The sequence below is a fragment of the Strigops habroptila genome, chromosome 4 (assembly GCF_004027225.2).
Source record: "Strigops habroptila isolate Jane chromosome 4, bStrHab1.2.pri, whole genome shotgun sequence".
Classification (NCBI taxonomy): Eukaryota; Metazoa; Chordata; class Aves; order Psittaciformes; family Psittacidae; genus Strigops; species Strigops habroptila.
Window position 1 is genome coordinate 40,189,837 of NC_046358.1, and position 23,062 is coordinate 40,212,898.

Sequence of the window (23,062 nt, forward strand, 5' to 3'; positions counted from 1 at the left end):
GGCCCATTTCTACCACCACCACCACAGGTGGCGAGCGACCGCTCGCTACTTCCAGAGAATTGACTCGGGTCCAGGCAAAAAACAGGCGACTCGCGTTCCCCTGCTCAGTCCGGCCATTCCCCCGCAGACAGCCCCGCGCCTCTAACGCTGCACCGGCCGTACCCCCACACCGCGGAGCAGCCGCTGAACCGCCTGCGCCACGGCACAGTCTCCCGGGGCACCCGAGCGGCTGCCCTCCTGCCTGCCGGCCCCCCGCGGCTCCCCCTCGAGCCCACGCACAGCGCGACCCTCCGCGACCAGCGGGCAGGGCCGTCCCGTTCCCTCCCGCCCCGGGCGGACCTGGCGCACGGCGCAGGGCGCACGCTTCACTCACCGCGGAGTCAGCAAACTGAGCGGTGCTAGCGCCGGGCCCGCAGCGCGGGTCACAGCGCAGCGTCGCTGGAGCCCTCCCGCCCCTGAAAGGGAGGCTGGCGGCGCGCAGCACCCAGCGCCAAACGGGAACCCCCATTCCCGCCGCCGGCCCGCCCGGGCGCGCTGAGATGGCGCCGTCTCGCCGCGCCTCGGCCCGCCCCCTGCGCCGGGCGGGCTTCTGTCAGCTCGGCCGGTGCCCCACGCCCTGCACAGTCTTGGTGTTGCGGCTGCTGCTGGGGGGATCCGTCAGGTCCAGGGATCGAGGCGAGCTTGCTGGAGATGGAGGATTTTGTGCTGAGAGAACGGCTGCGGCTGGGACCTCGGTGGAGACCAAGGCCTTCCCGAATAGAATGGCGAGCGGTGGCACTGGGAAGCAGCCGCAGCACAAGAAAGCAGCTCCCTGCCGGTGTCTGTAAGAAAACTGAGCCCAAGGGGAAAATACCGGGTGACCATAGGTATTACAAAGTGGTTAGGGGCTGTTCCCCACAGTGTTGCACTTGTCCCCGCTGGCTCTCGTTCTTGTTTTCTCTGTGGCACCCCTTCAGCTGGTCGGTGCCTTCTGAAATTCTCCTCCTCACCCACACAATGGCTGGGCAAGAACTCGGTCCTTTATGTGTTTGTTCTCTGCAAACATAATAAATATATTCCGTTTCATCATTTGGGACATTAATTAAAAGAACAAAGAGACCTGTAGCCGGGACAGATGCCACCTGATTTGCTTTCTTGTTTTGTTTTCTTTTGTTTGTTGGGTTTTTTTAATACTAATATTGAAGGATCGGTAATTGTTCTGGTTATAGTTTTGGTTTTCCAGCCACTTTACACCCACTCCATGGACATTTCATCAAAGCCGCGTTTTTGTTCCTGTGTTGTGTGAGATTTACTTAAAGCTTTAAAGATACAAAAAATCATCTACTGCTTCTCTCCCACCTACAAAGCTCATAACCACAAAGTGGAAGGAAATTAGATCAGTTTGACATGATTTGCTCTTGACAATTCCATGAATAGTCCTTATTCATGTAAGTGGTACTATAGAAGTAATTCAGATCTTGGCAGTTTCAGGCCATTAGTTTTCAAAGGTAAAATACAGTGTAGATAGTGTCTTTTGTTGGTATCTGTTGTAATAGGTAATGGATCAGAGGATTTCACATTGGTTTCAAGCGTTATTACAATAAACATTTCCTCTATTTCATAGTAAGCGAAATTTTTACTATTTTAAATGGTTTTTTTTGATCTGTGTTATTAAAAGTGCCAATCAAGCATTTCACTAAAAAATATCATTTTCAAAGGCTTATTCCAATGCTCAGCTACCACAAAAAAAATTCAATTATAAAAATAAATTCTTCTGCTATCCTTTAAGTGATTCTCATTCAACCTCTCCTTTTTGTGGTACCCACGTGCACATATTTTGCATAGCTAACAGACACCTGAAGATGTCAAATAGTTTCCCAATAATTTACCCTTCTGCCAAACCAAAAGGCAAAACAATCCTGAAAACCAATGAGCCACTTCATTTTGAAGCTATGATACAGATCTGCCCCAAGGGCCTTGTTTTTACTGCTTCAGGAAACCATGTTACCTTTTGCGTTGCAAGAAAATTGTGTAATTGGTTTTCCTACCTTGGGCAGTTGGAGGCAGTGTTAAAGTGCAAAATACTGTGCATCTCATAGATATAAAATCGGTACAGCAGGATCACTGGTAGGCATACAGTTTAGATATCCATTGCTTCAAAGTCTATGCAAAGAAAAGAAAATGGCAAAAAAAGTTCCATCATACACTCTTCGGTTCTGAGAATAGTTGTAACAATGACTGGAACAACCTTCATGAATTTTTTTGTAGTATTGGTTTTTTGTAAAGCTGATATAGCACAAAATAAAATTGATTTTATGAAAAGTAAGCAGAAGGAGTTTTCCAAAACTTACTAAGAAAGAACAATTCTCAGTATTTTTAGTTCTAAAATAATTCCTTTTAGCACTGGTTTGTTAGTAGTAGGAGAGCCAATATGGCAGTAGGTTGTATTGAATGCGAATATGAAAAGTAGAGTTTGGCCATTAGAAAGAAATTTAAATTTGTTCAGCAATAAAGCAGGCATTTTCAAAATACTTTGATTGTTAACAGTAGAATACATGGATTACAGTTTGAGTAGTATTCCATCATCTGTTCTAATTACGAAGACAGTTTTATGGATTATACACTTCTCATAATTGCTTTTGGCTTCCTACTTAAATTTTAACATTTGAAAGTATTGGTCTAAGTTGCTTGCCCAACATGTCGTCACAGTCCACATACAGTGCTAGAACAAGATGCTAGGAAAATGCAACTGAAAATTAACAAAGATTTCACTGCCAGACTTGGGTCCTTATGGAAACTACAGGCAATCTCTGCATCTGTCAGAAAATTCCACTCCGGACTTTTTAATAGTTCAAAAAAACAAAAGACAAAATATATAATTTTAATGCAAATTGATGACATTTTCTTCAAGTAAGTGTAAGAAAATGTTTAAATTGCTATTCAGCCTGAACACTAACATGATAAAAATATAATTTTGTCTGAAATCACTTTGTCTTGTGTTTAAGTGTATTCTTTCTCCAGCCAAAATCAATTAAGGGTATCCAGGTATAGCTAGGGAAGATTTGTTGCCAAATGACTCCAAATTTTAAAATTGAATTAACATTTGAAAATTACTTGGTAGCGCATCAGGTTGGTTTGAGCACAATATGAAGTATGGAGCTAAAATAAGAGTGTATTATCAAGTCTGTAAGCTTTCAAGGCTGATGGAGCCCTGTATTTCCATTCACATTTCTGTGTGTCTGCATAGTAGTGTATTAATACTATAGTAAGTTAAGGACACACTGCAAAGTCTACTCATATGATCCATCCATTTTGGTCACAATGGATGTGACCAAAACACACAATTGGTAAACTAGAAATTACATTAAAGGAAGGCTAAAGAAATGTTCAAAACTAAGGGGTCATTTTAGCTTCATGACTAGGCCTGTAATCTTTGCCCACAGAGGTATACCATAGCATACCAAGGCAAGTGTGTGTGGCATGGGGGTCACTGATTTCATTATTTTTCCTTCGCTGGTCAGCCAGCTCTGGCACATTTAAGATAAATAAGGTTAAAATGTTGCTTTTCATCTTTTTTGTCCATGTAACGATAATTATTTGGTTGGCAAAGACAGGAAGTCTAAAGTACTGAAGTTTTAGGCCAGTTATCAAAGCTCCTGTGATGGACTAGGAGGCTGATAAGAAATATAGATGGTTATATAATTAAATTATGATATAATCTTCCATATATTGTTATATAGTAAAATAAGATACAATAGCATAAAAATGAGTTATGGAAGTTGTGGCACTTCTGGAGAAGCCAAGATAACTTTCACTATGATTGCCTTTTACTCTGCTTCTATCTGAGCCTCAGACTGCTGTAGAGCAAGGAGGGTATCTGGGATCATCACATTCCCATTTTTCCATGCTACTTAAACTGGAGCAGTTGTTCCCAAGCTTTTTTAAAGCTAAGCCTAGTCTGAAAAAAACTGCGATCCTCCGTGGCTTCTCGTGCTCTTACGAGCAGCTGCTGGAGCAGGGAGCCTTGCTGCTCTGCTCTCATTTGTGAGCCTCAGGCTCATTAGTGTGTCTCAGGATGGCTGCCACCTTCTCCCTTGGGCAGCTCTGAGACCAAGCCAGAGCTGCTCTCATGGCTCTTGCCAGAATATCATTCTCCTGGGGGGCTGACAGACTATGTCTTTTTCCTGGTAGGCTTAGATACCAAGGTCGATATCACTGATATTGGGGCACTTATGCCCACTTGTTGCAAGGTAAATTTGGCCCAAAGGATTTTAACAGATTCTGATTTCAAATATCCATACAAAACAAGTGAGGTTTACTTGTGTTTTTATATGGAACATTACCTTGTTTAAGAAGCAAACTTTTTTGTTATATATGGCAATACTTGAAACTGCAACATCTTAACAAGCACAATGAAAACACATAAGAAACAGTAATAATGTATTATTTCTTCTTTTATCATGTGTATTAATATTTTCAATAATAATAATTTTTACTGTGAGAGGATGGCTGCCCCATCCCTGGTGGTGTTCCAAGGCCAGCTTGGACAGGGCCTTGAGCAACCTGGTCTAGTGGAAGGTGCCCCTGTGCATGGCAGGGGGTTGGAACTAGATGATCTTAAGGTCCTTTTCAACCCTTACTCTTCTGTGATTCTATGATAATACCATTCGATGATAATACCACACAAGTAGCTTCATCCTATATGACTGCTTTGCCAAACCTTAAACTGTGAAAAAAATTACGTTTTCTCGTTTAGTTCTACTTTGCTAAATGAGGAAGAAGGTCTGGCAAAATTGAGTCCAATTTAGTTTGTATATTGTTTTCATGTGGACATTTTAATCAGTGCAGTCTTTCGCAGTCAAGAAGAGATGAAAACCTTAAATTGTCGCTAGTTTCTTCTGAAGCCACTCATCAAGTTCTTCAGGTTAACATCACTTACTATAGTAACAGTCACATCACAGTGAAGATGCAGCTGGTATTACAGCAATTTTCTCAGCCTTAAGCAAGTGGTACAGAAAATGAAGAGATTTACTTTGTTGAATATGCCTTTCAGTAACAAAGCCACATAATTTTTCTTACGTACCTGATATATATATATTCCTTGCATGAATGGAATTAACTCCAATTAACAATATTTCCATTGAAGAAAAAATAAAGCTTTTGAATTTTAAGTATTCCTAATCTTTGCCATATATTTTACAAACATTGAAGGAAGACTTGCATTTCTTTGTCTTTCTTTCTTTCTCCTTTCCCTTTTCTTTTTTTTTTTTTTCAGTAATGGAGTTAAATTGCAATGATAAGATTCCCAGGGGCAGAAAGACCCCTATTGTATCAGAGATTGTACAAATACAGAATAAAAATTATGTTCACTGGCCTAAAAGCTTCAGTAAACCATTTGACACCACTGCTCTTAGTCATAAGGGCACTTAGTCACAATTTCAGTTTATGAAATAATTTTAATTCTGCTTTTCATTCATTTTTTCTCAGTAATGAGCTTATGCTTTAGAGGAAGCATTTTTGTTAACATCAGAACCTTAAGCCTAAATGATTTCTGTATAGCAAATTAATCTTATTTGACCAGTGAGGCTGATGGAGACATTACATCAACTTTTAGTGTTTCTGGTGTTTAGTAATTATTTTAAAAATCTGGTTCATGTTCCAAACCAGTTCAGTTTTGCTTCATGGCCATTCAATATTTCTCTCATAAATCCCAGTACACTAGCAGTGCAGGGTATTTCAGAAGGGCACTAATACACTTGGGTGTATTCCATGAAAGCTCTTGGATTATGGATCTTGGAACTAATGTCTAAAACCCAACTCTATCACAGAAATAAATGTAATTTGCATTCATCTAATTACTGCCACTAAAGGATTGCACTGCACCTTTTAAAATACTGATTTAATCAAACTTCAACAAGAGGAAATGTAACTATTACAGGTAATATGGGGGCTATTCATAGAAAATAGAAAATTGTTTTGACAGTAAGTGATTGTTGAATTGAGCCCTTGGCTTATTAGCTCACGCTTAGGACTCATGGAAGTCATTAGAGAAAGGAGGTTTGCAAAGCAGGGTTGTATCGTGCAACCCACCTCTTGCGAATGGGCTCTGGCCCATCTTAACTGCTGAACCAGGTCCAGAATTTTTTTGTTAGTGAGCCCTGGCCAAAAATACATCAAGAACTGTCAAAAGTAAAGATGAGTCACAGTGTCCAAAGAGTATTTCCTGCAATTGATTAACTTCCTAGTACAGACGTAGAGTAGAATCTACGGATGTAGAAAATTCACCTGAAGGTAAACCGAGTCATTCTCTAAGCTGCAGACTGCATTAGTTAGTGTTTTCTATATCAGGAGCTAAACCACCTCATATCTGTGGGCACCAAAACGGCAGGGTTTTTTCATTTGGACGTGGCCCTCACTCAGACTGTCACTATGAAGATGCAATTGGTTTTTTTTGTCCTATGGACAACAGAGTACCCAGGGAAAGATCAAATATCTGTAATTGATATTAAAATGTCGCACATTACAGAGTAATTGTTTTAACCAGTTCTTCATAAAAATGTAAGCCTCTAGCAGTTCCAAGAATTATCTGTGAAATAAAAAGCTCTTTAAGAGAAGTTACACCAAATACCATTTTTCTATTCTGTTAGAACATCAAATATTGAAGATTAAATATTTTACTTCCACTCTGTAGCAGCTATTTAGCATCTATTGTAAAAGAAAGAAACTGTGACCCTTTGGCAGCTTAAAAAAAAAAACCAAACACTGAAAGATTATGTGAAAAATCTCCTTTTATCATTGCAGTGCTTCTGAGGTATCAAATAAAGAAATGATATCATCCCAAATGAGTTCAGAAACATACATGAAAAAAAAAATCCGCGTTTCAAGAAAGTGTGAAAACTCAGTATTACAAAGCAATTCTTGACACTGGAAGCTCTTTGAAACATGTTAAGCCACACTGGAAATCATAGCAGGAAGCCACATTATTTCTTGACACGTGGTCCATTATCTTATTTGAATCCATGAATATTCATTAGAATTTATAATCTTCTATTATTTAGCTCACTGCATTAAACATCTGCTTTTTTCTCACAAGACCTGAGGGGGAACAAGATGACCTTCGATTTATGTTGGTTAAAAATCACAAAAGGATTATATATTAACTATTGTATTAACTGAAACAAACTATCAAGGCTGATGGTAAATGCAAGTCCTACAGTTGCCATTTGTTTTAAAGGGGATTAGTTCCCAAAATACAATTTTAAGAAAAGCCCACAGATCGACATTACTGTATCTGTATATGATGCAGTGCTACAGCAAAGCAAGATACCCATTTGTGTTGTAATGGGATGTTCTTACATTGAAGGGAATAAATGCCAAAATCTGTCAACCCTGCTTGGCTCACTGAGCTCTGGCAATCTTGTTGAACTGCGCCACGAAAGAGGCTGCTGTCTTCTGAGAACAACAGCTTCAACAACTGATAAATGATAGACCAAGCATATAATTAGTGCCTCCTCAAACTTGTCCAGTTTTATCATGATGCATGGCAAATAGCACTTGGGATGACTTCAGAGGTTTGCCATTCGGAGAATTTTCTATTGGCCTATCATTTGCGTGCATGCTTTCCTGAGTAGCTAAGGATCAGTATGCCTGAGGGGAAAAAAATGATAAGAGCTGTGGCTCAAGGAGAAAGGTTTTGGCCTGAAGCTGTAGCAAGAGTTTTATTTTGAAAGTCATCTATATAAATGCAAAGAAATTACATGCAGCCTGATTATGCCTGCTTACTCAACTGTAACTGCAGGCAAGGAGTCCTCCAGGTACATAGAGAATAATAAATGACCTTTCATTCTGTTGTGAAAGGAGCAGAAAAAGCCACATCTCAATCTATGTACATTTTTAATGATAACATGAGGCTTTATACCAATAGCCTGATAATTTTACATGTGAAATCTATTGAAAACATAGAAACTCAAGTTCCAGCTCCTAGAAGATATCGATATATTTTTGTCTATAGCAATGTCCTCACATTATCACCAAAATTTCTCACTGAAAATTAAACAAACAAACAAACAAACAAAAAGATTAACAAAACCACACCTCTGTAGTACTAATTACTATCAGTAATTAGTGTTTATGAGGTGCAGAGAGCAGTGATGCAGCAATACCTGCGGAGGAGAGCAGATCTGAATTCCTTTACATGGCAGGGGCAGAGGACAGTATACAGCATACAGGGACAATGATCCAGGGGCTGTGGAGCACAGCACGAACACTTGGTGGAGTCACCTTGGGTCTGCACCAAACCAGCCATGAACGTAGGGCACAAAGAACGTAGGACGTGTTCTACAGGGCCTCTACAACAGAGTTCAGTATAAATACCTCCTCCATTAGGAGGAACTCAGTTTGCAACACCCGTATAGACCACTCAAGACACGGGTTAGCTTAGTGTCTCGAAGCAAAGCACAACCGCCACCCACCCCACTGCCAGACCAGTGCCAGGCTCTGCACAGATGCATAGTCCACAACTCCATATGGAGAACAAGAACCTGAAGCTGAGATTCATTGATCAAAGCTGGCTGAGTGGGTGGACTGAGCTTGTTCAGGGCTGGCAAACAGCCCGCACAGCTGCAGGCTCATTCAGCACTCTTACTCCTCCCTGTTTGCTCCAGGCCCTGTGACCATAAGGTTAGCCTTTTACACCTACATGGGTGCTTTTTCCTTCACCACTGCTTCAGTTACTGTCCTACATCCAACTTGTTTCCAAGAACTCCTCTGTAGAACCCAGATTCCAAACTCAAGAGACAAAGGAGGCAAGTACAAAGCCAACAAATATGCCTGCAGGGATCAGCCTGGATCTGGCAGTACCATTCTTAAAAGAGAGCTAGAAAACTGCTGACCTTTGAGGGACTCCTCTTGGAGACATTTTGGTGGCTCTGTACAACCTCCCTCCCAACTCCAGAATTGAGAGTGTTGTTTCAAACTTAAGGTTGGCTCTGCACAAGAAAGGTTCAGGATCAAAGCTTATTAGGTTAGCTCAATTCTGTATTGCTTTCTAACCAGTGTGAGGTGTTACAATTATACCCTAAGGTACATACTGTAGGTAGGCTATTCCCACTGCTTTGTTGATTTTGTTGGAGCAGGATACAGGAGTCCTTTTAACATTATGACTTTCAATCATGCAGACAAAGGTTTGGTATGGGAGACACCCAAGCAGGGGAAAAATACAGTAGTTAAACATGACAGGCAAATGAACATACCCGACACCTGTAAAGAGAGAAACTGTGATGAATAGCGTGCTTAGTTCCTTTAGACAATCATGGTAAGCAAACAGATTGTGTGTCTCTACCTGGCTACCTTTTTTTCCCCCCCAACAGTTAAATTTCTGCTTCTCACTTAGAAAAGCTGTAATTGTACCCAACACAGCTTTCACACTGTTACTCTATTCAGAAATTTAATTAAGTTTTGATTACTCTAACATTTCAGTATCTGTTTTGTAACAGTATGAAGGACTAAACAAAACACTAATCTATTTTTACTAATGTATTTAATTTTCGCTGCATACTTTAAACATGCATAAAATCAGCTGCTTAAATCACAGGATTACTCTTCCACAACAGGAATACCAGCCTTCACTGGAAACAACTGAGACATTCCTGGGGACAGTAAGTTGGCTCGGCTGGAAGAGCTGAAGAGGTGTACCAATGGAAGCTACAAAACTGGGGCTGAAGAGGTCACAACCTTCCTCAGGGCTATAGCGCAAACCAGAAAGATGAAAATCACAATGCCATCTCTTCCTCTCAGTCACCTTCCTCCAATGCTTATTTTGAAGGCTAAACAGATCTGGGGGTCTCTTTGGAGGGCTAGGTCGATGCTAGTCCTCACCCCATGTCTTCTCTGAAAGAGCGATTTCTGGTAGCCTTACACAGGCATTGTGCAATACTTGTGGATTTTGATTGACAAGACTGCTATTCCATCTCATTTCTGCTGCTTGACTTGTACTACGGAAATTCTTCATGCCCTCTCTCTGCCTTCCTTATTTTTAAATACCTCTGGAGGAAGAAGGATGATGGCTGGGAAGCAGACATGCTCCTGACCTTAATGTCTGGACAGCACTTTGAATAAGAGAGAAGTCAGTACTAAATACAGTCATCATAATGTGTCTAAGTGTCTGCTACTTAGACAATAAAATGATTCTAACATGACCACCTAATCCTCTCTACATCCACATCGCCGTTCAGCAGTACTTCCTTTCTTCCAGCTAATCAGCATTTCAGCTAGCAATTCTGAGGCTGTAGAAAGAAGAAAGCTTAATTGGGTCTTGAACTAGATGGAGAAACAGGCTACAAAAAAATAAAAATCACAAAATACGAAGAACCAGATAGCTCATCCCAGATAGCATGAGTAGGCTATGTAGCTCAGAAACAAGCAAAATATGTAATCTGGGACCAAAAGAGAAAAAGTTATAATTATCCAATAGAAAGCAAAGGACTTGACTCAGTTCAGGATGTAAGATGATAAACATCACTTCAGAAACAAAACACACTGTCATTCTGAGCTGTCTTGTGGCAGTTTTAACATCTTGAAAAAGAGATACTGTGTATCTATAGTCTTTCCTTTGAGGGATGATCTCTTCACCATGGCCAAATTAAAAAGTGTACTTTTAGTATGTCTGTCGCACAAGCAGACATACCTACGTCTTAGTTCTACCAAGATATAACCTTACCAGCTACCTATTTTGTATCTTTGCTATCCAAGTGCCACTGCAGCTTTGTATGGTTTCTCTTTAAAACAGATGACACTGTTGATGTGATAGCTGCTTCAAATACCTTTGATCATGGTTTCAGACACCACAGACAAAGGAATTGCATCAAGATGCATCTTGTCGATTCAAAGTTCCAGTCAACTACTGCCCCTGCCAGAGTATGCAACTGCAACTTAATACTAACACAGAAAAAATAAAAATCATCCCTAGGGAAGAATTCAAGACCACTTGAGATCGTTTTGGTACTGAATGACCTCTAGCATTTCATCCTCTGATAAAACAGGGGAAAACCAAGTACCCACAGAGGCAGAGCTCCCAGAACCCATCCCCCTCTTCACAAAAGGATTCATTCCATTAAATGTAGATGAAATATGCATGACCATTCACACAAAGGGGAAGGAAAAAACACATGTCCACTGAAATCTGTGAGAAGTGGTTCACACTGCCATCTGCCCTTCTGAAAGAGAACTGATGTGAAAGTAACCAGAAATGTCTTCTGAATACCATTCTCAAAATACCTACTCTCTGCTCCAGTGGCAACAAGCAGAGGATACAAGAAATATTCTGGGACAGCTGTCAAATCCAAAATGTAGAAAAAACTATTTGTATAAATAACTGATAAAAATATCAATATAATTTATGCAGGAATATATTCTTTAGGTGTCAGGAGGTTTGTGAAAAACCAATGAAATCCAAACTTTTGTCTAAAATGTAACCAACAAATTTACTATCATTCTTTGGCATACAAAGAGAGGCCCTTAACCTAACTATGGACCAAAAAGGTTCAAGAAATTCAAGATGCATTACAAGAAAATGAATGTCTTCCCAAAGAAAATATAATTCCACCAAGAATCCAAAAATAAACAATGATGTCATACTAATTTTTCTATACACTGTTTCACATTTGTGTTGAAACTTGCACATGAATAAATGTTCTTCATCAAATCCTGGTGTAAATAACGGTACTGCAACAAAGAACAATCAACGTAATTGTACATTACTATCCCTCTATAATCTGGTTACATAATTTGCTCAGATTGTAGTATAATCCATTTAACAATCAATTTATATCACAAATATATATGAAAAAAACCCTCATTTTAAATGGATTGCTACGTCACTAAACGCTTCCTAATGAGTCTGGGGATACAGCTTTACAGTAAGTGAACAGAAGGTATTTTAAATAAAATTAGCTGAGTTTAAATAAAACCAGCTCATACTTAACAGTACCCTACAGCTAGCAAAAATCAGCTAGTTTATGCGCTAACCACCTAGTGCAGTTTCCTTTCCTTCCATAAAGGTTTGCTTCAGGAAGAGCAACCTCACTGAACACTCATGCAAGAGAGAATGTTATTTTTAAATGACAGAAGCCAAATACATCCCTAGGTGTAACACTGGCTATTCACAACTACATACTGCCCCTTCCTGTGCAATAATCATCTTCAGTAATCTTACTCTTTTATGGAGACCAGGTAATAAAATTTGGCTTCTCACCCACAATGAGAAGTATTACCTTTTTTTTTTTTGTCTTGAACAGAGTTGTAAAAATAAAATCTTCAGTGTTAAAATTCATTCAGAGAGAGACACTGAATTCTGCATCTCTCTATCCTGACTTTGCTGAAGCCAATGTTATTCAAAACTTGTATCTGTCAAGATTTCATGGATGGGAGGAAGGCACTCTTCTAATTTCGGAACTGTTTGATGACTATCAGGGTATGTAGGCAAAAACCTGACAGATAACAAAAGTAGTATATGCAATACTTTAACTTTTCCCATTAGCATTGGGATCTCACTTCAGAACTACTCTTTTTTTCATTATTTTGATCCCTCGCTCTCCAGCTCCCTTTTCAGTACATTATTTTCTGTTCCCTCTGCTCCAAAGCAGCATCACTGAAGAGAAATGCTCCAACTTGATGGGTTCATCTCAGTCACCTGAAACACAAACATTACTTGTTTTTAAAGAAGCAAGTGACAAACAATAGTCACATTAATAGTTTTCTTTTCTCATGCAGAAACTACACAACATACGATTCCTACCCCAAGCACGTAACATTTCCTCACCACAAAACAAGCAGATTTTCCATTTCTCGTCAGAGACAGCCCCGTCCCCCCCCGCCAGCTGTAGGACACGGGTAAATTGAGCTGTAGAGATACTTTGCTTACTCTGTTCCAAAGCTTGTATCCTTGCTGCCTGCCCCTCCTTAGAAGCCACCGACAGACCACAAGGCCTGTTTTACCTTCTGCAAAAGGTATTTGCTGGTTTTCTCTTGCATTTGCAGCAAGGACTTTCTTCACCGCTTGCAAACTGCTTTTAAACATTTACAGCGCGAAGTCGCTGCCTCCCGCAGAGCTCAACGGTGCCTCCGCCCCGTCCCTTCCATCCGCCTGCGATGGCGGGCTCCCGGGGACGCGGCTCCCAGCCCCAGCGCCGCCGCTCCGCGCAGCCTGCGGTGCCGGAAAGGCGTTACCCGACGCGCGGCGGCAGCGACGGGCCCGAGCACCGCGCACATCTGCCCCCGCCCTCCTCAGGCTGAGCTGGGCTCGCTATGGCGGCCGTGGCGCGGCCGGCGCTGGCGCGGGCCCTGCTACAGCAGTGCACGTCCGCCCGGCTGCAAGTGAAGCCGCCCGAGCACGGCGCCGAGGCCGAGTGGGTGGAGGTAACGTCCGCGCCAGCCCTTCGCCCCTCGGCGGGGCGGGGGGAACGGCGGCGGCTCGGGGCTGCGCCGGGTCGAGGCGGGCGGCAGAAAAGCACTCCGTCGGCTGCGCGACAAGCGCAGGGATGGAAGCAGGGGGCGCTGGCCGACGCCGCAGTGCGCCCGCCGTGGGGACGGTAGTCGGTGGCGAGGGCGGGAGCGAGGGTCCGGCCTCCCCTGCGGGCGGGCGGTCGGTCGGGTCGGTAACAGCGGCAGTAAAGCCTGTGGAGTTTCAGGGGATCAGGTCGGGGCTGGGCTGCGGTCCGTGCTTGCCTCCAAAACCTGCCTCTGCCGCTGCTTAGGTTCGCTGTTCAGGGAGCCGGCTGTGCTGGAAGCTTAGGAGAACGAGTGGGTCAGCGTAAAGTCAGGGAAATCCCTTACGCGTTACTGTCACTGGCAAAACAGACTTGTCTTGAGGAATTCAATTAATTTATTGCCAGTTAACATAAATTTAATTAGTGATTTCGATATTGAAAAAAACCCCAACAACTCACAAATATTTAGGCATTTGAGGAAAAATCCCTCCTCCTTTTCCAGGCTAAGTTTCGTTTCAGACACCTCACCTATCCCGTTCTTAGTTTCCACTCCAGAGCCCTCTCCTTACCCCCTTGCTATCAGCAGAGGTTACAGTTGGTCCCTTCAGCGTGGCAACAAGCAGCACAGGAGGCTGGAGTCGGCGCCCAGCGGTTTCTCATTGCTGCTCTTTCTCGTTCTTCCCCTGTGCTCCCGCTTGGGTCCTCCCCAGGAGCGCAGCTGCCCCACCACAAAACACCTCCTTCCCCACTAACCTTGTTACTTCATTGCCATTTTCTGCCCTTTTGTAAACACATTTTCACAGAGGCACCCCGAACTTGGCTAATGGGCGCAGCCATGTACTTTGTTAATTGTGTGGTAGTGTGCACTTGGAGAAGAAAGGCCAGGTAGAGCAATAGGACTATGGCAGCAGTAGTTTTAATGTATTTTTTTTCTAGATCACTAACTAAAAATGCAACTTAGGGCGCAGACCACCACACAGCTAGAGGGAAACATCGTAATTTCCCCTTTTCCTCCCGTAGCCCCCTTTTGGGAGAGGTAGGTAGGTCTGCAGACTCCTTGGGCTATGTGCTGTGCATACAGACCGGGGCTGTTTACCAAAGCATGAAGGCTGCCCTTTGGGATGCACTCTCCTGCTGTAGTTGTCACTGTTTATGGGTTACCTACACTACAATAGCTCATCTATGCAGGTGTCAAATGTTTAGCCCTTGGCTTTTTTTTTCTTGGTTTTGTCGTTTGCCCTTTTTAAAGGCTACTACAACTAAAAGGGGGTAAATATAGTCACATTTAAAAAGTAAAAATTCTAGCGAGTTTGAAGAGCTGATGAGTGCATTCAGCAACTCTGAAAAGAATAAAAAAAATGCCTGTCTAGGTGTTTCCACTGTTTGACTTTCACGTTCTTCTTAAAACATTTCTCTCCTTGTTCGGAAGAGGCAGGTGGATCCGTAAGACCTAGTTTCTGCATCATGGCTTGGGAAACCAGAATGTTTTGCTCAGAGGAGATACGTGTCATCTCACAGATACTGTGTTTGGCTGAAGTGCATCTGTGTGTATTGCATCATTCTTGGTGTACGGTTAATTATAGCAAAAGTTGCTCAGCACAGCATAAATTAACTAGAGGAGAAATATCTTATTTCTAGCTTGCTAATCTCAGAAGTAATTGTAGATCTAGTGAATAAAAGCAGAAATGTCATTTTGCTGGCTGTCTTTTAAACTGTATGAAAAGAGGCATATGTTATGGTTTAGAGGTAGGATGAGTAATTCTGTTACAAGGAGGTTATTCTGTTTATATCTCTTATGTGAAGTTTTAAATGGCTTAACCAAAATCACTGAGAAGGTAATAGATGACACTAAAGGAATCTGCAAGAGACTTGGGTGGTCTCAGCAGCAGATACTTTTCAGATGTGAACCTTACTAATATTTGTCGTGGGACTTGGGAATCTTTCCTGGGCACCTGGGGCCCTTTAAGAGAAATCTGTTCTAACAAGAACTCACCATGCAGGAAAAAAAAAACCTACGCAAAGTTCATATTTTCTTTAGCATGACTACTTTAGAGGTCATTGGAAGGAATCATTGCTGCTGGTTGTCTGGTAAGGTAATGTTACTCCCTATGCATGCATGTCAATGCCAAAAAAAAAAAAGGACCTCATAAACTATTATTTACATAAACCGGCATGTACCTGATGATCTGTAACAACTTAAAAGTAGGTCCTCACCTTGAGAAATTTCTAGTATGCTATAAATAACACATTATGTAGGTGGCTTTGAATAGCTTCTGGGTTGTAAGAGAACCCTGTAGGTACTTCAAGAACTTCAGAGTGGATATTCTTTATCTGGAAAAAGGTTAGGACTATACTTTATACATAAATCGCTGCTTTCACTGTGTTTTCTTGGTTGAGTTTCTCTGCCCTGTTGAGGATTACTGGGGACAGGGTGTCTTGTTTATGGAGAAATGTTGGTTAGATAGCATCCATAAAAGGTTTATGTACACAGCAAAATACTTAGGGGGGGAAAGGGAATCCTCCTTTTAAAGGCAGGGGAGAAATAAAGTGAGATTTGGTGTATTTCACAACTATGGGAGAAATGTAAAATGAATATTCAGCTAAAAAGTGTAAGTGCCTACGCTTTATGCAGTGGAAACTGTCTTTCCCTTATCTTCTTTCCCTTGATTTGTTTTCTGGTGAAGACAGCAAAAAGAAGTGCAACGTACCAGGCACAGACTTGTTTCGTGACCTGCGGTACATGATGTAATCTCTCTTTGCTGCAGCTGAATGTATGAAATACGAAGAAATTTTCTCACGGGGTAGCAAACCTGAACAGGAAATGGAAATGTCAAAGAATACTTTATATAATTTAGTTTCACAAACTGGCTTCCTAAGGATTACAGAGTGTCTCAGTTTTCACTATCAGCTGCATTACATTTTCCTGGGGGTGGGTGGGGGGGTGGAAAGTTAGAGTTTTGCAGCGTATATTTGGGGTTTGCTAATGAAATCCTGCAAAGTTCAGATGAATATATTTAGTAAGAAGGGTGAGGAAGGAGTTAGTTATTGTTTTTGTTGCGAAAGCTAAAAACCAGTGTTTGGTGGCAGCATTGTTAAGGCTGGCTGTATGGCTTCAGGGGCTGGGTACTTCAGCCCTTCATGATGCAGGTTGCCTGGTCTGATGATTGCTTAGGACAGTTGTATAATAAATGTTAGTGTTGCAAAGTAACTTGCTTTGCTGGTTTATTTATGTAGGCATTTTACTGGTAACAGTAAATCCACACAAAGCACAGTTTTCCTGGCCAAGCACCTGCCCATCACTACGTAAGTTCCTTGCAGTGGCTCTTTGCACATTAGCATGTTGAATTTATGATTTTCTTATTTATGTTATTTTGCTTAATTTGTCATGGGTTAAATATCGCTCTGAAGAGCAGTCAGCTAGACTTTGACAGGTTACAGAGGACCTCCAGCAAAGGCAATGTTTTTGCTTTGGTTCAAAAGGTTTACACATTTCCATTCCTTACACTGGCAATAAGCACTATTCTTAGGGCACCTGAAACACTGATACAAGATCAGAGGACTGACATGCATTATTATTACTAGGTTAGCTCTTGAAATTGCATTCAATTTTACATCTGCTATTCAAATAAAAAAACTAAAGAACAAAAAAGTAAGACATAACAAGAGGTTGAAACATGGTTGCACATGTGTTCAGACAGTTTTCAGCTATAGTTGAAACGGTAAGTTTCAACATACAAATAGCTGAATAGTTTTTAAATATAACATGGTTGAAAAGTGTTCTAGAAGATCATAAACATGCAATACAAATAGAAACATCCTCTAGCAGCTTTAACTTGTCCCTGAAATTTTATTTCTTTTTTCATCTAATTTCCTGTCCCTCTAATTCCCCTTAATATTATGTCTGACCTTGTGATAAAAAGTATATTCAAAAATAGGCATGAAATCATGACAGAGGCTGGAAAAGTTATGAGAGTTTTTACTTACTCTTTAGCTATCTGATCTTAGGACTTGCAGGTGTAACTTTATTTACCTTTTTGTCTGTTTTAATGAGCTGCTTGCAGAATGTTGTTACTTCTGTATGTGAGACTGTGCAAAAACCAGTCACAATGCTCAAGTAGAATGATTCTCTGTGATGTGTGCTGTATCATGGAGTCATTTCTAATTCAGTGTCAGGTATATGCAATGTAAATGTGTTTGGCCTATTTTATCACAAATATTTTTATTAGTAGGTATGTGTACCTTGTTATTCTCTATTAATACCTTGATGCTGGTCTGTTTGTTGAATGAATATTTAGCTAAACATGTAAGGATATTTCACTTTTGGCAGCCTGCATTTCTCTCCTTTATTCAAACAGATGGTTTGAAATGTCATTTGAGGTTCAGGCCATCAAATTTCTTACAGTGTTTATGAAATACGGCAGTCATTTGGGAACGTGTATAATATTCTGCAGAGGTCAAAATGAGTTTTGAAAGGAGTCGTTTAAAGCTTTTGAAAGTTCTCAGCATGTGACGTTTTAGCTACAAAGAGCAGTCTCTTTTTTCCAGAAGTTAGTTACCAGAAAAATAGTTGAGAGGGCATAGCTCTTCTCAGTCATTGCCTTGAGCATTTTGTTTAATCTCTGCAATAACAAAGGGATAAAATCTCGTGCGTATAGCTGAGCTTTTTTCACCTAAAACCTTTATCTTTTAAAGAAAAGGGGAATGGAAAAATAAAGAAAAGAGAAGAAAAATAATAAAGGTATTTTTTTGAAACTATCCACATTTCTTATCCTTTTGCTTTTATAATGTCTATATTAGTGACTCCTTCCTGCCCCAACCTAGTTAGCATCTCTTAGGTGACATTTCATAAGCTGACATTTATCTTTCTTCTAACAAAAATATAAAGACACTTATTCTTGGCAAAGCAGTGCTGAGGGTTTCTTTAGATACTGTATGCCTGTGGATATTGTATGCCTTTCTTTTTTTATCCTGAAGAAGTTAAGCCATTCAGGTATACTTGTGCATGAGACATAATTGCTGTTGGCTGCAGAGCCTGTCAGTTTGTCTTAATAAAGCAGAGGTTGTTGCACACAGTCCTTGTGAACTAACCAAGGAAGTAGAAAAGCTACACAAGAATTTCCTTGTGCTTTCTCCTCAGTACAGACCTAATTCTTCCCTCAAATCAATATTTCTTACAAGCAGTCCCTCTGCTAAAGAAGTAGCGTATCTTTTACTCCTTTAATCTATACAAATCGGGGGAAAGGTGCCATTTCACCAAAAATATTTCACCCACTCTTAAATAATATTCTGAACAACTTCAGTTGTTGGTCTTCATATTTAAGTTGGTCATCATGTTTCAATCTTTAATTAACAGACTCTGTGGTTTTTTCAGAATTATCCTGTACTAGATTACTTTTGGCATCAAAATATAGTTCAGTTCACTGACAAGTCTTGTGGTGTTTGTCATGTTTCATGATAGGAGATAAACTTATAATTCACACTGAAAATTATTTTATCTGTATATTGGACAGGAAAAAGCTTAAATTATTTCTTTTGCTGGATTTAAGTACACTAATTCATCTTGTCACCTTGTCTATGTTAATACTGTTCATTTTACATTCCAACTAAATTTGGCTTTACATGGAGCTAATAAATTGGCTTAATTGTATGTAGAAGCATTGTGCAGATAATCAGTATATATCTCATAAGCTTCCACAGTGTGGTGTGTAAACTTGATGTCTGAAGCTATATTAGTAAACTGAAACTGCTCTCAGAAGCTTTTCTTGTGCAGTTTTGCCATTTTTGATACTAGTTTTAATGATAAGTGTGCATGGTGGACAGTGAGAAACATTGACATAGTTTTCTGTAATCTTTTGTAGATCCAGAGGGGGCTTGTTATCTACATATGCTTCTTCAAAGGTGCTGATGAGGATCTTGTTCCAAAAATTGGTATGATGTAATCCTTATCAGCTCTTGTATTGTTGAAAAAGAAGAGCAGTAGAGGCAGAGAAGGCAGCAACCTTTTGGCTTCATTTGGACAAGAAGCCAAAAAGCCATCAGATAGCATCATTCCAAATCAATCACCTGGCTGAAAGAACAACTTGCTTGGTCTTGTTTATTTTGACAGTTGTCCATACCTCTCATTCTGCCCGTCTGCTCATGATCAACCTCTGAGAAAGTCAATTCCCATGGTGATAACATTCTAGGAAACAGAGAAAGTGTTCACCTGCTGCTTGGCATATTGCATGTATCAGGCAGCATGTTCAGTCCAGGACAGATCTCAATTTAGGGAAAAATGGTTTTAAATAATTCATGGCTTGATTTGAGAAGTATTTTAACACTGATCTCACTGTAGGTGCAGGATATTTAAAACTATAGCCAGTAGAGGGAGTTGAGTGGATAACTAAACAGTGTCCTTCCCATCTCCTTTCGAGTGATACTGTATACAGTTAGCATTTTAAGTGCAGTTTTCTGGTTCAGAAGTGATAACAGCAATACCTGCAGTTCTTTCCCTCTTCTCCACATGCACTTTAACATTTACATTAAAGCAGAGAAGATGCTGTGGATAAGGTCAAATGGTAGTGGTTTCTGTCTTCACCCACTGTTGTTTTGGCTTGAAGTTTTGGTTGGTTGGTTTTGTTTTCTTCTTTACTTTTACTTCATTCTTCTCCCTCCTTTCCTCCATCAGTAGCACTGCATCACCTGGGAAATTCCATGATGCCACGTATTCCAGATAAAAGTGCCCCTTTTCTTTTCTGTGGCTGGCTGATATTAGTGGTTTTGCAAAAGGTCAAGTAACAATAGTCTATTTTAGGCTACTGACTGGGACCAGCAGAAAGACCTGGCTGTGCACAGCCTGTGCAATAGCACAGGTGCTATTGAAAATGCTGAGAGCAGCTGCTGGGGGTCTTGGTCTTAGAGGGCAAAGTCTTTCTGTGATGCTAAACTAAGTTGAAATCTTTGGGTGTGTTTAAAACTATGATATGAAAATTGCTTTTGTGCTTGTGAGGGTTTCATGAGAGTGTTACTTTACTTGAGAATAATGACAGAAAAACAGGCCAGAAAAAGAAAGTTGTTTCCTATTAGGAGATTTATCTACAACTATCCTCCTTAAGTGTCTGTCTTACAAAATATTTTTTGCTAAATTTATTTTGAAACTGTTTAAATGACTGGTTTTGCTTCCTGAATCACAACTCGGCTCATCTTGGTTCCAACAACATTAAACTTTTATGGGTTTGGAGGCATGACTAGTATCCTCCTAGCTTTTACAGAGTTGGAGGACAGTTTTGGGGAATGATTTGATTTCTTATACAAACATATATACATTGGAAAATATAATGTTAGTAAATGCATCAATTTTGTTTGCAAGCTTATATATTCTGGTTTATGGACCAAATTGCATCTCTGACCTTCCTGCCCGTTTCCTCTCTCAAAAGACGAGCTGGTACCCATGTGTCTCACAGTGGAGCACTGAAGGACACTCACTCCACTTGAGACCAAACTGCTGAGCAGTGACTTCAGCCCAGATCAGTGCTGGGTCCTGCTGCAAGCTACTGCAAGCAGAATGAAAAGACCCTCAGGCAGAAACTTCTCCAAAGTGCACTGAAAATGGTGTTACCTCCTACAGTGTGTAGTGTTGTGCAAATGTTGCCTATTTGAGTATCAGGCAATTAAATTAGGGTCACTAATTGGATCCTGGGTTCCTCTGGGGGTGTCCAACTAGAATCAACTTCAGGATTTCAGACAACCAAAATATAACTCTTTAGTCATATTATGTTAATATAAATACCCTTGACATTCTTCACAATACTCAGACATCTTAGCTGGTTGATAGTATTTACCAGTATTTTAATGTTTCATATCATTAATAAGCAGTTCCTTTTACTCTAATAATTTGTCACACATCACAGTATTTGTTGTATCTTGTTTATGATTTTCTATTAGGTGCTGTTTAATTTGGTTCAGTTACACTAACTCTTACTCTATTTTTATTTGCAGTCAATATGCTGTTGAGTGTTAAATTAAGTGAAAATGAAAGCGGCGAGTACGTTTCTGTTCTTGATTTACCAGGCGACGTGCTAATCATACCACAAGCTACCCTGGGTGGTAAACTGAAGGGAAAGAAGATGCAGTACCATGCAAACATTGAAAAAGAAAAAGGACTGGAACTTTATTCTCAGTTTGTGACTTTGTGTGAAAAAGAACTGTCTGCCAGCACCAAATGTGCAGAGGCAGGTGTTCTTGTCAAGCACGGCACATATGGAAACAGGCAGGTGTTAAAACTGGATACAAATGGACCGTACACTCATCTGATTGAATTTTGAAAGAAATAAATGATATCCTGGGTACAGTACTGGCTTGCAACTGTTGTCTTCTTTTTTTTTAAACATATATAATTTCTAAGCATTAATGTACTTAAATGGTTTGGGAGGTACAGCGTAAGAAAGACTTTCACTCATCTGATACTGGTGTTGCCAATCTCATTAAATAGGTGCCTAAGACTGCTTTGTGATAATGAGTATTTGTTTTATGTCCATATTCATCTGAAATGTGGTCAAAATAATTGTTAATATTGATCCAATGAAGCTGGATAATTTGGAAGGCTTTATTAAAGAAAATAGGGTAATGCATACATTGCTTACCACAAAATAATGGCAAAAGTATTCCATGTATTAGCTATTTTAAAGTACACTTGAGGATGCACAGTTTATAGATTAAAAAAAAATAATGCTGTAGATGTGCTTACCTGTTCCCAGATTTCCTGAGTCAGACAATTTTTGCCTTTCTGTTTCCTATCTATAAAATAGCAATGCTTCCTAGCTAGCAACTATATTGAAAGCACAAATTCACTGAATTTTTAGCCTATTAGAGAATAGGTACTAAGTAAGAAAGTCCATCCCCCCCCTCCAGAGTATTTAGGGGTAGGACATTTGAGCACTGAACATGGGCTATACAAGGAAGAAGAGTGAGGTGCATCTAGAAACTGAAGTCAAGGCAGTGCTACTGAATTGCTTGCTTGAAGTTTGCACTCCGAAATCTCCTCTGATGTGTTTTCATAGGCTGCTTGCTATAGTTTGGTTTGTGTCTTTGTTACCTTGGTCATCTTGTCTACTCAATTCTTTCATAACAGAGCCTCAGGAAAAGGACTGAAATACTCAAATGAAAACAAAAATAAAAATGGCATGACGTATGCTGCCGTCTCATTGTTCCCTCTGCCCCTATTGCTTCCTTCCAGCTTTTTGTCTGTTGAATCTGCTAGGCAGAGAGTAGCTTATATTTCCCTTATATACAGTGTTTGCACATTTGGGGCCCCACTCCCGGCTGACCCACTACGCAGTGCTGTCATAACCATTACTGAAAGATGGTGTTAAGAAGATATAATGGGAAATTCTGTCTTGTGAGGCAGCAAGAACAGAACAGCTACACTAAAATGTGGCAAATTCAAAACTGATTCAAGTGCATTTGTCCTATGAGTCAAGTTTCTCTTTTACTGCAGCATAATGTTTTGTGAAGCCAGTAATTGAAACCCCTTTGAAAGGGTTCAAAATGAAATTAGTCAATTCTATGCTTTGCAATAATTATCTAGAATTCCTATTTAAATAATATTTTTTTCTGGAAAA

General features: G+C 40.4%; 2 protein-coding genes and 2 long non-coding RNA genes across 9 annotated transcripts in view; 2 read left to right on the forward strand and 2 right to left on the reverse strand.

Annotated features, from left to right (window-relative positions):
* Positions 1 to 560, reverse strand: part of NUBPL (nucleotide binding protein like) — an 82,796-nt gene extending 82,236 nt beyond the window's left edge. The window contains exon 1 of one of the 4 annotated variants that reach the window (XM_030482864.1): positions 374 to 560. Coding sequence is in view for 2 of the 4 variants with exons in the window: in XM_030482860.1 (XP_030338720.1) it covers positions 374 to 508 (135 nt within the window). In the remaining 2 variants the exon portion in view is untranslated. The remainder of the gene's footprint in view (positions 1 to 373) is intronic. The other 3 variants (XM_030482860.1, XM_030482861.1, XM_032919863.1) reach the window with 3 other exon arrangements.
* On the forward strand, positions 483 to 10,175 carry LOC115606621. The gene is made up of 2 exons (XR_003990944.1): positions 483 to 866; positions 9,591 to 10,175. It is a non-coding gene; the product is annotated as an uncharacterized LOC115606621 (long non-coding RNA).
* On the reverse strand, positions 6,750 to 13,554 carry LOC115606620. Of its 3 annotated transcripts, none has more exons than XR_003990942.2 (3): positions 12,899 to 13,180; positions 8,142 to 12,667; positions 6,750 to 7,074 (listed from the first exon to the last, which is right to left on the reverse strand). It is a non-coding gene; the product is annotated as an uncharacterized LOC115606620 (long non-coding RNA). The 3 variants fall into 3 exon arrangements; XR_003990943.2 differs by having other exon boundaries at positions 6,750 to 8,022; XR_003990941.1 differs by having other exon boundaries at positions 6,750 to 12,667; positions 12,899 to 13,554.
* DTD2 (D-aminoacyl-tRNA deacylase 2) lies at positions 13,101 to 21,795 on the forward strand. Its single transcript, XM_030482865.2, has 3 exons — positions 13,101 to 13,392; positions 19,322 to 19,391; positions 21,441 to 21,795. The coding sequence occupies exons 1-3, from the start codon at positions 13,282 to 13,284 to the stop codon at positions 21,764 to 21,766; spliced, it is 507 nt and encodes a 168-aa protein (XP_030338725.1). The 5' UTR covers positions 13,101 to 13,281; the 3' UTR covers positions 21,767 to 21,795.
* The last annotated feature ends 1,267 nt before the right edge of the window (positions 21,796 to 23,062 follow it).